This window comes from Metarhizium acridum, assembly GCF_019434415.1.
Source record: "Metarhizium acridum strain ARSEF 324 chromosome Unknown scaffold_29, whole genome shotgun sequence".
Classification (NCBI taxonomy): Eukaryota; Fungi; Ascomycota; class Sordariomycetes; order Hypocreales; family Clavicipitaceae; genus Metarhizium; species Metarhizium acridum.
In genome coordinates this window covers 1,685,697-1,698,196 of record NW_027094017.1, presented here as the reverse complement: position 1 = coordinate 1,698,196, position 12,500 = coordinate 1,685,697, and the positions used below count along the sequence as shown (strand labels likewise).

At 52.7% G+C, this 12,500-nt stretch overlaps 5 protein-coding genes across 5 annotated transcripts; 1 reads left to right on the top strand and 4 right to left on the bottom strand.

Moving 5' to 3' along the window:
- The first annotated feature begins 1,300 nt into the window (after positions 1-1,300).
- On the top strand, positions 1,301-5,351 carry PEX1_1 (Peroxisome biosynthesis protein pex1). Its single transcript, XM_007809225.2, has 2 exons — positions 1,301-1,618; positions 1,685-5,351. Exons 1-2 carry the CDS (start codon positions 1,502-1,504, stop codon positions 5,219-5,221), a joined length of 3,654 nt encoding a protein of 1,217 aa, XP_007807416.2. The 5' UTR covers positions 1,301-1,501; the 3' UTR covers positions 5,222-5,351.
- J3458_004602 (uncharacterized protein) lies at positions 5,327-6,364 on the bottom strand (the record flags this gene model as incomplete). The annotated part of the gene is made up of 1 exon (XM_066118305.1): positions 5,327-6,364. The coding sequence occupies one exon, from the start codon at positions 6,362-6,364 to the stop codon at positions 5,327-5,329; it is 1,038 nt and encodes a 345-aa protein (XP_065976908.1).
- An 88-nt stretch (positions 6,365-6,452) lies between these two features.
- J3458_004601 (uncharacterized protein) lies at positions 6,453-6,764 on the bottom strand (the record flags this gene model as incomplete). Its single annotated transcript, XM_066118304.1, has 1 exon — positions 6,453-6,764. The coding sequence occupies one exon, from the start codon at positions 6,762-6,764 to the stop codon at positions 6,453-6,455; it is 312 nt and encodes a 103-aa protein (XP_065976907.1).
- A 621-nt stretch (positions 6,765-7,385) lies between these two features.
- On the bottom strand, positions 7,386-11,678 carry hrp3_2 (ATP-dependent DNA helicase Hrp3; the record flags this gene model as incomplete). The annotated part of the gene is made up of 1 exon (XM_066118303.1): positions 7,386-11,678. One exon carries the CDS (start codon positions 11,676-11,678, stop codon positions 7,386-7,388), a length of 4,293 nt encoding a protein of 1,430 aa, XP_065976906.1.
- A 151-nt stretch (positions 11,679-11,829) lies between these two features.
- Positions 11,830-12,370, bottom strand: hrp3_1 (ATP-dependent DNA helicase Hrp3; the record flags this gene model as incomplete). The annotated part of the gene is made up of 2 exons (XM_007809227.2): positions 11,830-11,898; positions 11,960-12,370. The coding sequence occupies 2 exons, from the start codon at positions 12,368-12,370 to the stop codon at positions 11,830-11,832; spliced, it is 480 nt and encodes a 159-aa protein (XP_007807418.2).
- Between the last annotated feature and the right edge of the window lie 130 nt (positions 12,371-12,500).

The following is a 12,500-nucleotide window of genomic DNA, read 5'->3' as shown; positions in this document are numbered from 1 at the left end:
GACTTCATGGACTATGGCCCCATTAATTGCTCGCGGACCCATTTCAAAACCCCACGACTTGGGCGGTGCCCTTTGGACCTAGATTCTATTGAATTTACGGGACGCATCAATCGGGATCCCGAGCTGAGGTACAAGGCGAGGCTTGATGGCGGAGCTGATGGGTATAATTGGAAAACCCGCTCAAAAAAGGATGGTACGACCTTTGTGTTGAAAAAGCTAAGCAGGCTCCAGCACCTCTAATAGAAAGTGAGAAACACTGTGCTGACTCTTCTCTAGTTTTGAGATTATGAACCCCGTGGCCTTCCATACTAATTTGCTCCCCAGCGAGAGTGCCAGAATGCCGCCTCATTCCAAATGATGGAAGCAGCTGTATCAGAACCGCAGAATGGTCCGATTTTACTTGACCCGAATCCTACAACTCGTCGAGAAGTCGCAGCCAATTTACTCGCTTTTCCCAACGAAGCCCGTCAAAAAGACAAGGACATAGATTTGGGATCGAGTGGTCTGCTGTGTACAACGCAAGTTCCGCGACTGAGGAAATATTACGTCTCGTTGCGGTTCACCTTTGAAGACTTGTGTTGTCGTCTACCCACGAGGTTACAAGTAATGTGACATGTCGTCGTATGAGGTGGACCGGGTTGAGCGCCGTGTTGAGGATGGAGTCCAATACACTGCAGTCGTTTATGAGTATATTGAGGCCGGTGTGAATAATCCAGGGCTGTGCAAGAGGTGCTAGATTTCTTTTGGCGGGCTGGCTTTTCTCGAGTCTCATCATTGGAAAAAGCAGATAATTGGCAGAGCAGCGTCCTACTCGAGCTTTCGGGTATTGTGCAGCCCAGAGGATTCGGACCGGACCCGGTCACCTATAGAAGAAATAGAACAACGGAGTACATGTCGCGAGCACTGTGCCCTGGCAGCGAGGAGTCAAAGCTGGAAGAAGAGGAATGATGCAAGGGAAGCAAACATGAGCCTACGACCACACACATCTACACTTACCCTGGGCATTGGAGTTGGCGTTTAGCATATTTAAATGAGAGACCATGGTGTACTTATAAATTGGTTTCGTGTTCGGAGTTGGGAACTCGGCGAATATCTGCTTGCTGCCGTACGCGGCGCAGACATCAATCAATGATATTATGCCAGACGTGCATGATGCGAGTGGAGTTTGATGCTTGGGGTTTGGGGTTTGGGGTTGGAGGGGCGGAGACCAGTTGACGGGAAGACGGCCTGGTCTGGGAAGGAGCCCAACTAAGCCCAACTGCTCTCTCCTTCCTCCCCACCGCCGTCGGCACGTGGATTTGCCTCGGTCTGGGGATGCCGGTTTGCGCGGGTCATGGCACCGAGCTTCGCTTTGCTCTTGGAGCTCATGGCATCTTCTCACCCACCCTTGGCCTGAACCGAATCGAAACCAGCCCTCTATCTCGTGACTGGATACGTCTTCTGACGGGCTGCGACTCTTCTGTCGACTTCATTATCAAGCCATGATCCTGAGTCGTCCACAATGGCCCCCAGGAAGAGTGCGCAATCTACCACGGCAGAGCTCTCGCTCGTCCACTTGAAGAACTGCTTGGTCAACCTTCCACCGTCGCTGGTGCCCTTGCTCCTCAACTTGAATACAGTCTGTTGTCCCTACTGTTCAATTGCGCAAAATCTCATCCGCTAACCATCTTTCCCTTCCCCACAGCCCGTTCAGAATGTCATTGTCGAGCTTGCCTACAAACCTGCCTCCTCGGGTGGCCAGCCATCATCTCCACAGTCCATCTTTGTGGGATGGACGGGCATGCCCAGCAAGAGACGAACAGCGCCGCTTGTGAGCCGCGATGGAATCAGCGGGAGCCGAGGGTCCCGAGACCAAGAGATTCAGGTCGTTGAGATCGATGCGACGCTGGCAAACACCTTGGACCTCAACGACGGTCAAAAGGTCACCGCCACGGTTCATGTCGATCCACCCGTCGCGCACACAATCAACATTGAGCCATTGACTCCTGAGGATTGGGAGATTATCGAGCTGCATGCTACGTTTCTAGAACTCAACCTCCAATCGCAAATCCGGGCCCTTCCAAACCCTGCATACAATAATGGCAGTGCAACAGTACCACCTCACCCGCTAGCTTTGCATCTATCACCCACATCAACTGCCAGCATCAAGGTCGTGTCTTTAGATCCTGCGCCTCCAGCTGATGTGGCTTTTGTCAAGTTGTCCCCCAACGCCGAGGTCATCGTCGCTCCAAAAGTCAGAGCCAAGATCTCTCAGTCCAGCGGCGATCACCGCAGCGTCGCCAGCACCTCAAAGTCTAGACGTAGCGGGGGAAGCACGATGCGAAGAAGAAGTATGAGAGAAGAATCCAAACCTGCCCTGTTCTTTCGAGCGGTTGAACGATCTGCTTGCCGGGAATGGTTCGATGATGGGCTGCTGGATCCCGATATTAGCATTTGGGTTGACCGTGATCGCCTGCTTTCCAGTTCGTTTAGGGGCGTTAAATACGTCGTTGTCGACGTTATCAAGCCAGCAGGACTGCAGAAACCTCAAGCTGAGGATGGCACCGCTCCTCCGGCCTCAATAGCCTCATCAAAGGTTGTGGCACGCTTAAAGCCCTGGGACGATCCGCCCGATGGCCAAACGGCCGCTCTCTCGTCGCCTCTGTGCGCTGTTCTTGGTTGCCCAGGAATTGTCGGCGGCGTAGTCAAGCTTCAGGCCGCACCACCACCGCTTCCCAAAGGGGCCGTGCAGAGCGTCAGAGTATTTCCCTTTGCGGCTGGGTCAAAGCCGAACGAAGGTCTCAGGTTCGGTAGCGACTCAAAGGCCGAGAAAGAAGAATCGGCTAAGCGATTCAGACACATGTATTCTGGTGCGAATAATACCGAGGGTTTGCTACAGGGGCCAATCACTGACGGCATGGTTGTCGGAGTCTACAGCGAACTGGAGGCACCTCAGGGCTGGGAAGGTGGTTTTGTCAAGTTTGAGTACGGCGCCGAATATGCCTCCCAAGAACACAGCAAGGACGCAATATTCTGGGCCGCCGGCTTAGATGAAAAGACCCAGATTGAATTCCAACAGCCGCAAGCCCGGCCGCCTTGGATTGCCCACTCGGACGTCTTTGACCTGTTGCCCAAGAACGACTCCCTCCTGGTTGGAATAGACTCACTACTTGAGAGTCTGCAAAAGCAACTAGCCCACCTCTCATCGGTTTTATTGACAGGTGGCATGGGTTCTGGCAAGACGTCGGTCGCAAAGTACATGGCCGAGAAGTTGCGCCGGGAGATGTTATTTTACACCATCTATTTTTCTTGCCGGAAACTGGTTAATGATGAAACGAGGATTTCAACTATCAAGGAGACCCTCACCCGCATTTTCATGTCGGCGAGTTGGGGGGCAAGGCTGGGCGGCAAGGCAGTCGTAGTCCTGGATGACCTGGACAAGTTATGTCCTGTGGAAACAGAACTCCAAGTTGGCAACGACAATGGGCGAAGCAGACAGATCAGCGAAACGATTCGCTCCATTGTCAGACAGTTTTGCACCAGAGATGGTGGAATTGTCCTGCTTGCCACAGCTGAAGGCAAAGACTCTCTCAATACTGTCGTTGTAAGCGGCCACGTGGTTCGGGAAATCGTCGAACTCAAGGCGCCTGATAAGGAGGCAAGAAGGCGAGTGATGGAATCCATTACCCGACAAGACTCCATACCGGAGAAGGACCCGGATGAGCTGGATAGTAACCTCAGCCGTCCACCAACATCCGATGGCGGCGCAATGGGTGACGACACCGAAGCATGGTTGCACGGGTCAGACGCAGAAAAGCCAAAGTCCCAATCCACCGGCTTCATCATCGACTCGGATCTCGACTTCCTTGACATGGCTGGCTTAACAGACGGATACATGCCTGGCGATTTGAGTGTCCTCGTGTCTCGGGCTCGAAGTGAAGCCATTATCCGCTCCATTGCCGAGTCACCATCCGATGCCGCCGACGGCGCCGTTCGCTTGAGCCGCGTCGACTTTGATAAGGCGCTCAAGGGATTCACCCCGGCTTCCCTTCGCAATGTGCCGCTACAAAGCTCCACCACAACGTTCAAGTCCATCGGAGGTCTGCACGAGACACGCCGTGTCCTGTTGGAAACCCTGGAATACCCCACGAAATATGCCCCCATCTTTGCCCAGTGCCCTCTTCGTCTCCGGTCCGGTCTCTTGTTATATGGCTACCCTGGCTGCGGCAAGACTCTGCTAGCAAGTGCCGTGGCCGGTGAATGCGGCCTCAACTTCATCAGCGTCAAGGGCCCCGAGATCCTGAACAAGTACATTGGTGCTTCAGAGAAGAGCGTCCGCGACTTGTTTGATCGCGCCCAAGCCGCCAAGCCATGCGTGCTCTTCTTTGACGAATTCGACTCCATCGCCCCCAAGAGAGGACACGACTCGACTGGCGTCACGGATCGTGTGGTAAATCAGCTGCTAACGCAGATGGATGGTGCAGAGGGCCTGTCTGGCGTTTACGTCCTCGCGGCCACCTCACGGCCCGACCTCATTGACCCTGCTCTCCTTCGTCCCGGGCGTCTCGACAAGTCCCTTCTTTGCGATCTCCCCTCTCTGGAAGACCGCCTCGACATCATCAAGGCTCTCTTCCAAAAAGTTAGATTATCCAGTGAACTCACCGACTCGGACGACGGCCTGACGGAGATTGCCCGCCGCACAGACGGCTTCTCCGGCGCGGATTTGCAGGCCCTCGTCTCTAATGCTCAGCTAGAAGCCATCCACGATGTTCTAGACGTAAATGCCCCCGTCGCCAGCTCCCGTAATGGAGCTGGCAACAGAGGCAACTCTGCCGTCCGCAACTCCACGCCCAGCTTTGTCCAATTCCGCTACGGCACCGATCCGGCCCTTGCCAAGGACAACATACCGCAGAGTAAATCGGCCTCTCTCATCGAAAACGCAGCCATCATGTCCAAACTAGAGCAGATAAAGCTTGCCCGCAAAAAGGCCAAGCAAGCAAAGAAAGGTTACGGCGCGCTAGAATCCTCCGAGAATAAAGAATCACCATCGACGCAACATAGAGAAGTCGTCATTGAGTGGGACCACTTGGTCAAGGCTCTCGACAACACAAGAGCAAGTATCAGCAACGAAGAAAAGGCTCGTCTTCAGAGAATCTATCATGAGTTTGTCGTGGGCAGAAGCGGCCAGATGAAAGACGGACAGGGGAGCATGGAAATTGGCGGACGGAGTAGTCTGATGTAGAGAGTATGTACAATAACATTACCACTGCCTCACCCAAGTCTCGCCACCATCAACTCTCATATTTGACCACTCACATCAACCAAACACGCGACATCTTCCCACCCATCACTCTACCCACCCGTCTCCCACCGCCCTGCGCGCCACACGCAATATCTCGTCGTGAACGTTTTCCCTCGCCATGACCAGCCCCCTATTCCCACTCAGATACCTGCCCCTCGAAAAGTCCACCTCGCGTCCGTCCAGATCGGTGATCCTGCCCCCGACCTCCCTGTAAATCAACTGCGCGCCCGCATGGTCCCAGACGCACGACCGCGCATCTCTCCCCGAGGGGATTCGCACCAAGAAGTCTCCGCCGCCGATGACAAGAGCCGCGTACCGGACATGCGAAGACCACACGTCCGTGCCCGGAAACGCGGCCCCGAGCTCCTCGCAGACGCGCCTCATGACCCTCCTATGCGAGGCGCGGTTCTTGTCGCAGTCGACGACATGCAGATTCCCCCTATCGCTCGCCGCCAGCCTCGGCAGCCGCTCCGTCTCGTACGGCCCGTCAAACGAAGCCAGCCACGTCACGCGCGCCCCCCGGCCCCTCGCCGCGCTCAGCATCACCCCCAGGCCGACCCCGTCGACGCTGCCCTCGCGGATCCTGCCCCCCTCGAGCTTGACGTTGGGGTACACCACCGCCGCCAGCACCTCCCGCCCGTCCTCGAGCAGCGCCAGCGAAACGGCGTACTGCTCCCCCGTGAGAAACGTGGCCGTCCCGTCCACCGGGTCCATGGCCCAGAACCGTCCCTGCGCACCGCCCGTCCCGCGGCCCCCCATGTCGATCAAGGCGAGCATTTCGTCCACGCTCGTGGCCGAGCCGTCTCCCCGCGCGGCGGAATACAGCTCGTACACCTTGTCTCTCAGGTTCTCGTCTCTGCGGAGCACGGCCGAGTCCTCCTCGCCGACAAACTTGTCGTCCGGGAACTCGGCGTGGAGGATGCTGATGAGGAGTGCTTGGGCGGCAAAGTCGGCGATGGTGACGGGGGACGAGTCTGCCTTGGAGACTTCTGTCACGGACGAGAGGACCCTTTTGGTGAGTCTGGCGGCTCTGAGCACGGCGGATTGTGCGATGGATAACTCCTTCTCCCAGGAGGACGGCATTGTGACACCTTTCTTATTTTCTCTTGTTTTGCGAGACGGCGTGTTGATGCTCGTTTCTGAGGGAGCTACAGAGTTCCCAGTTGCTCACTCAACCCTTTGCACTTCGGATTTCGATATTGATGGGACTTGTGGGGCCCATTTGGCCATTGACGACTTCATCCAATTCGCACCACACTATTTCCTCACCAGCATTCAAACGGTTCTTCCTTCCCCACTCAACATATTCCACATCGTCACAATGCTGCAACATGCGATCCCGCTCAAACAACATGGTTTGTATTGCATATAATCTAAAGACAACATGGCTGCCAGCTGTCCATGCTTGAGGTCCCTCCTCATGCGGAACAAGACATGAAAGGGGGGGTATTCTATGGTAATACTGTATAAAAGTTCGACACATCCCCACTCCTTCAGTATTTTCACAGTGCCCACGTTGCTGCCTGACGAGAAGAGCGTGCCGTTTGTCACAAACCCAATCCCACGGCCATGCTTGCTTTTCTGACAGCGAGCAAACGGACTCGTTTGAGACGCCCAACCGATCGTCTCCTTTGACCTATTCCCTAGCTCAAAGACGACCAACATGTTTCCACAAGCCATAGACCATTACAAACTCCTCCGCACCATCTGCTTTACCATGCAAATCCGGGTATGTAGTCGCTTCAAGTCTTTTTCCACGCCATAATCTTCAATGCTGTCCATTGTACCAAAACGCCAGTTAATGCAAATGCCAAAAAATAAAAGTGTCAAAATTTTTCAGGTAGTTAAACAAGGGCCCCTTTCGCCTGGTTCAGATATAATACGTCAACGCTCTCATACACCTAAGCAGGCTTTTCTTATGATCCTCTATGCTCCATTCATTCGTGTAGAGCTGGATCCTGAATCTTTGTTGCGGGCGTGGAGTGTACGATACATGTTGCTCAATCGTTTGCCAGTGACGCTCTTGCTAGTATCGTCAACCGGCCAGAGTGCAGCTAGGAAATCCCTGTCGTCCCTAGGATTAGTTTTGCATGTTTCACACATTTCAGTATTGGGTATATACATACCAAAAATTGTTCTTGAGACTTTCATCAGCCGCAGTGACGGGGAGCTTTTCGTCAAGAAAAGTGCCTATAGCAACTAGCTCTACTCCGAAAATTGCCGCACGCTCTTTGCTAGACTTGACATTATCTTTGGTTGTAGACAAAATCTTTTCAAAGTTTTCGCGGACAGGTTTTAGGAGGTACCAAATCATGGCGTCGTTGTCCCTGTTGCGCTCATCTTTGTTGTCACCAATGCGGCGGAGCTCATCCAAACGGCGTAGGGCTTTGGTCCTTCGCTCATCTTGAGGGCGTGAATCGTGGTCACGATCACGGTCCCGGTCTCTGTCTCTGTCTCTGTCTCTGTCTCGAGCATGCTCTCTATCCCTATCTCTGTGGCGGTCCCGGTGGTCTCTGTCTCTGTCTCGCTCACGATCGCGATCACGGTCACGGTCACGATATCTATCGTCGTCCCGACGTCGCTCATCGCGGCGTCGTTCATCGTCGTGCCGATGTCGATGTTTATCATGTCGTCGATCATCATCGTCTCGATAGCGACGATGATCCAGCCTATCACGGTCACGGTCACGGTCAATGCCGTGTTTGCTTAGCCGACGACCATCTTCAACTCGGCGGTGTTTTGGGCTGCGATCATCCTCGTAGGATGATGCGTGTTTTCGCTTGAAATCGGGTCTAGCTGATCCACGATCGTCTGTATTGCTTCGAGCCCGCTGATCATCGCGGTCTCTGTCACGATGCTTCTTAACAGCATGAGGAGCGGGTGATGCGGTTCCACTCCCACGATGGCCGTTGGGCACACTGTTTTTCTTGTTGTTTCGGTGATGATTATCCACGATTCGCTGTGCCGCCCGATCACCAGAGTACTTGGATTGAAGAACAGAGAGCAGATATTCAGACCGACGAACAAGGTGAACTGCACCTGGTGCTTTCAGCTTGTCGTTTGCCTTGTTTCGCTCCTCCTTCTTGCCGACTCTATGCTCCTCCAAGAACAGCTTGTCCTGCATGTCGAGTTCAGGATCATCACGAATTTGTACCCACGCTCCAAATCCATGCCTGTCAATACCAACAAGAAGCATTGCATCCTCTCTGGCTCCCCAAGCACATGTGTAGTTGGCACCCTTGGTGGCATCTGGAAGACGATAGGTTTTCCAGTCTGACTGGCTGCGGATGGCCTTTCGCAGAAGCTGCAATTGTTTGGGACGCTCAATTGCTGTCTCAGCATTGACCTTTTTCAATTCACCAAAGTCGATAAGGACAGCTTTCCGATCCTTCTTTGTCAGACTCTTTCCCGTCTTCTTTTCTTCTTCCACAAGCTTCATGTTGTTGTCATCCACAGCCCGCTGAGCGGCTGTAATGAAATCGTCTAGCACAGACTTGACAAATTCATGGTCTCTCTCTACAAGCTTGGCTTCCTGGATAATATCAGATTCGCGATCATCCATGGATCCAAACCGGAAGTATGCTTTGATCAGATTTCGCTGCTCCTTGTCGGTCAATGGCCGTTTTGGGTCTGCTAATAGGGCTCGCTGTTCTTCCTCCTCTTGCTGTTGTTCCCGTTGGCGTTTCTTGAGACGATCAGCACGATCATTCTCCTTGTTGCGGTTCTTAATTGTAGCTCTGCGAGGTGCATTTTCCGCCGCCAACTTGGCAACATACTCCTCATTCTGGCGTTTCTCCTCGTCCGCCTTGATCTCTGCCAATTTATCAGCAGGGATAATCTGGTCCCAGTCCAAATTGATGTCATCCACTTTCACATCAGTAATTTGCATGAAGTTGTCCCAGTCAATGCCACCGCTGCTAAGGTTCATCTTGTCGTCAACCTTGGTCTTGGTAACTTCTGCATTTTCTAAGATTGAGTCGATATCCAGTTGCTCAAGCCGCTCTTGGTTACCACTTTGCTCGAACATCTTGGACGACCTCATCTTCAGGACCATTTGGATGTCTTCGGAAGATGAAGGGCCGTCTGTCTTGAGACCCTTCTTATTCAGCTTCTCCTTGAATGCTGCTTTGCCATCGTCAGTGACGCCCGCCTGAATGGTCAGGTACTCCAGCAAAAGCTTATTCCTAGCGCGTTCAAGCACTTCTTCCTCCACCGTCTCTTTGGACACAAGACGGTAAATGTTGACGGGACGTTTCTGGCCGATACGATGAGCTCGAGCCATAGCCTGCAAATCGGCCTGAGGGTTCCAATCAGAGTCAAAGATAATGACGGTGTCGGCGGTCATAAGATTAATGCCCAGTCCACCGGCACGGGTCGACAGCAAGAAGCAGAAATCTTCACTGTCATCAGCATTGAAATGATTGATGGCCATGCGACGTGGACCAGCAGCAATGGTACCATCGAGACGCTGGAATTTGTAACCTCGCAAGGACAGGTAATCTCCCAGAATGTCAAGCATTTTGACCATTTGACTAAAAATGAGGACCCGGTGACCATCCTTCTTAAGCTTTGACAGAAGCTGATCGAGAAGCATCATTTTCCCGCTGCTGGTGATCAGGCCTTTGATCTGGTCCTCACGACGAACACTGCCAGCCAACACACGTTCTTCGGCACCAGGGAACATGTATGGATGATTGCTGATTTTCTTGAGCTCCATCATGATATTCAGCAAAGAGTTTTTGTGGCCACCAGTTGCATCGCACAAGGCAGAATAATTCCTCGTCAAGATGTTTTTGTAATAGTCCAACTGAACGTCAGACAACTCGACGCGGATAATCTTTTCCGTCTTCGGTGGTAAATCGGACTCTACTGTTTCTTTCGTTCTTCGTAAAATATAAGGTGCAATAGACTTGTGCAGTTCTTCTAGTTTCTCTTGTGCGTCAACTGCGGATAGCGAGTCCAAATCTTCGTCAATGTCGACCTTTCCGGGGTTCAAGAAATCCAACAAGGCCGATAACTCGGCTAGATTATTCTGGATTGGGGTGCCAGTAATGAGAATCTTGCATGGAACGCCGAAACCCAAAAGTCTCGCGTATAACTGTGACTCTCGATTCTTCAGACGATGAGCCTCATCAACAGCAAGAGTCTGCCACTTGATTGTTTGTAGGAACTGCCAGTCTTGCAGGATAAATTCATATGATGTGACAAGAACATTGAACTTTGGCTTCTTGGGATTGCCATCAACGATCAATTCATTCTCGCGAATGATATTGCGCGCATCCTCAGGACCGAGGTAGACGACATAATTGATGTCGGGAGCCCAGTGATTAAATGTATCACACCAGGCGGGAATGACACTGAGAGGGGCCACCACAAGTGACGGTCCCTCTTGTCGACGGTCATTTCGAAGCCAGCTGAGGAACGAAACAGTCTGAACAGTCTTACCAAGGCCCATTTCATCAGCCAGGATGACATTATTGCCTCTTGTCCAGTTGAGGCACAAAAAGTTGAGACCCTTCAGCTGAAATGAGCGGAGCTCACCACCCTGGATGTAAGACGGTTGGCTGTCCAGCTTGATCATCCTGCCTCGGGTATCAGGGTTTGTTTCGCGTCGGTCAGACTGCCATGACCGTGATGATCGATCAAGGTACTGATCGATTTTGTCTTGAAACTCGGGACTTATTTCTGATGCCAATTCCCAGGTACACTCCTCGTATGTGAGTCCCTTCCACTTGACATAGTATTCGGTGTCGTCTTCCCCGTCGCGAACATTGACCACTCGCTCGACTTTGGTGTAATCTTCGAAGGCATCTTCATCTCGTTCTCTGTCCAAGAAGAACTGCTCCTTTGTCTCGGGCGGGATGTCATCTCCAAACCGTATATCCAGCTCCTGTTCAACGACTTTTCGGAAATAGTTTTCGACCTTGCGAAAACCGCGCATGTTACGCAACGACTCAATGGTTTCCCAAGTGTCATGTAAATGAGACTTGCCCTGCCACTTGATGAAATATTCAAAGTCGTGACGGCTGGCATCGTACTGCAACTCCAGCCCATCTTTGAGCCGGTGACGCACCACTTTTTCAACATATGGCGAGTCGTCCACGTAGTCAGCAACATAGTATGCCGATGCCATGTCCGCCTCGTCTTCATCGTCTTCAAAGTCGCTTTCCTCATACATGCCCTGCTGGACTTGTTGAGCAGCGCGGCGGCTTGACCATCTCTTCTCGGCAAGTGCGAGGGCAGGTTGTGACTCTCTCTGTAATCTCGCCTTTTTCAGCTGGCTCTTTGCTCGGGCTCCGCCGTACGTGTCGGAATCAGAATCAGACTCGTTTGTAGACGGTTGTAAAAGAGGTGTGTTTCTCTTGGACGCTGGTGACGTGAGGGTGATGATTAGCATGTTGGGCAGGATGCCTAGATGGCAAAACGCACACTTACAAGGCTGGGATGTGTTGAATGTGTTGACGCGCCGTCTCTTTGCTTGGCGGCGATTCACGGGCTCATCATCCTCTGAGTCGGAGTCATCAGAGTCCACCTAGAAATGTGTGAGTTCAATGCGACACGGTCGAGAGGGTCGTGTCGGGGAGGCATACCATTTTTCTCGTTTCTCTGGCGCGTGTCTAGGTCATTTGGTCAGCAATTGCAATTAATGCCTCATATACATTGATCTCTGGCGCATACACTTCTTCGGAGCCCATAGAGCTCTGGATTTTCTCGCATATAGTCTTCTTCGGCTACTGTTGTTTTCCGTTTTGATGGGCGGCTGGAGGCGGGTGAGCTCTCGCGGTCTACTTCAGCGTCGTCGTCTTGGTGAGAAGCAACGCTCTCCTGCATGTCAAAGTCGCCATCTTCGGACGCATTGTCTGGACTAGATCCATCACCATCCGAAGAGGCTCGATCTTCGTCGACTTGGTCTGGCGTTTCGTGGGGTTGGGCTTCCGAGGCCGACGGCGATGAGCGGTCCATTGGGCTTTCATGAGCATCGGGGATATCGGTATCGCTCTGCCCGACCTCGGCGTCAACTGTAGATGTCATGGCATCGTCCGGCGACAAGTGTCCATTAACAGGACCCATCACAACCGGGGAGCTCATGGTAGCTGCTTTCGCGCGTAGTGCTTGCTAAGAGAAGTAAAATGTTAGCAGACATGTTCTGAAGCCTCGTTTGCCAGAGGAATGAATGCATTGGGTCGATTTAGGGGAGCTCGCGACACGAAAACACGCC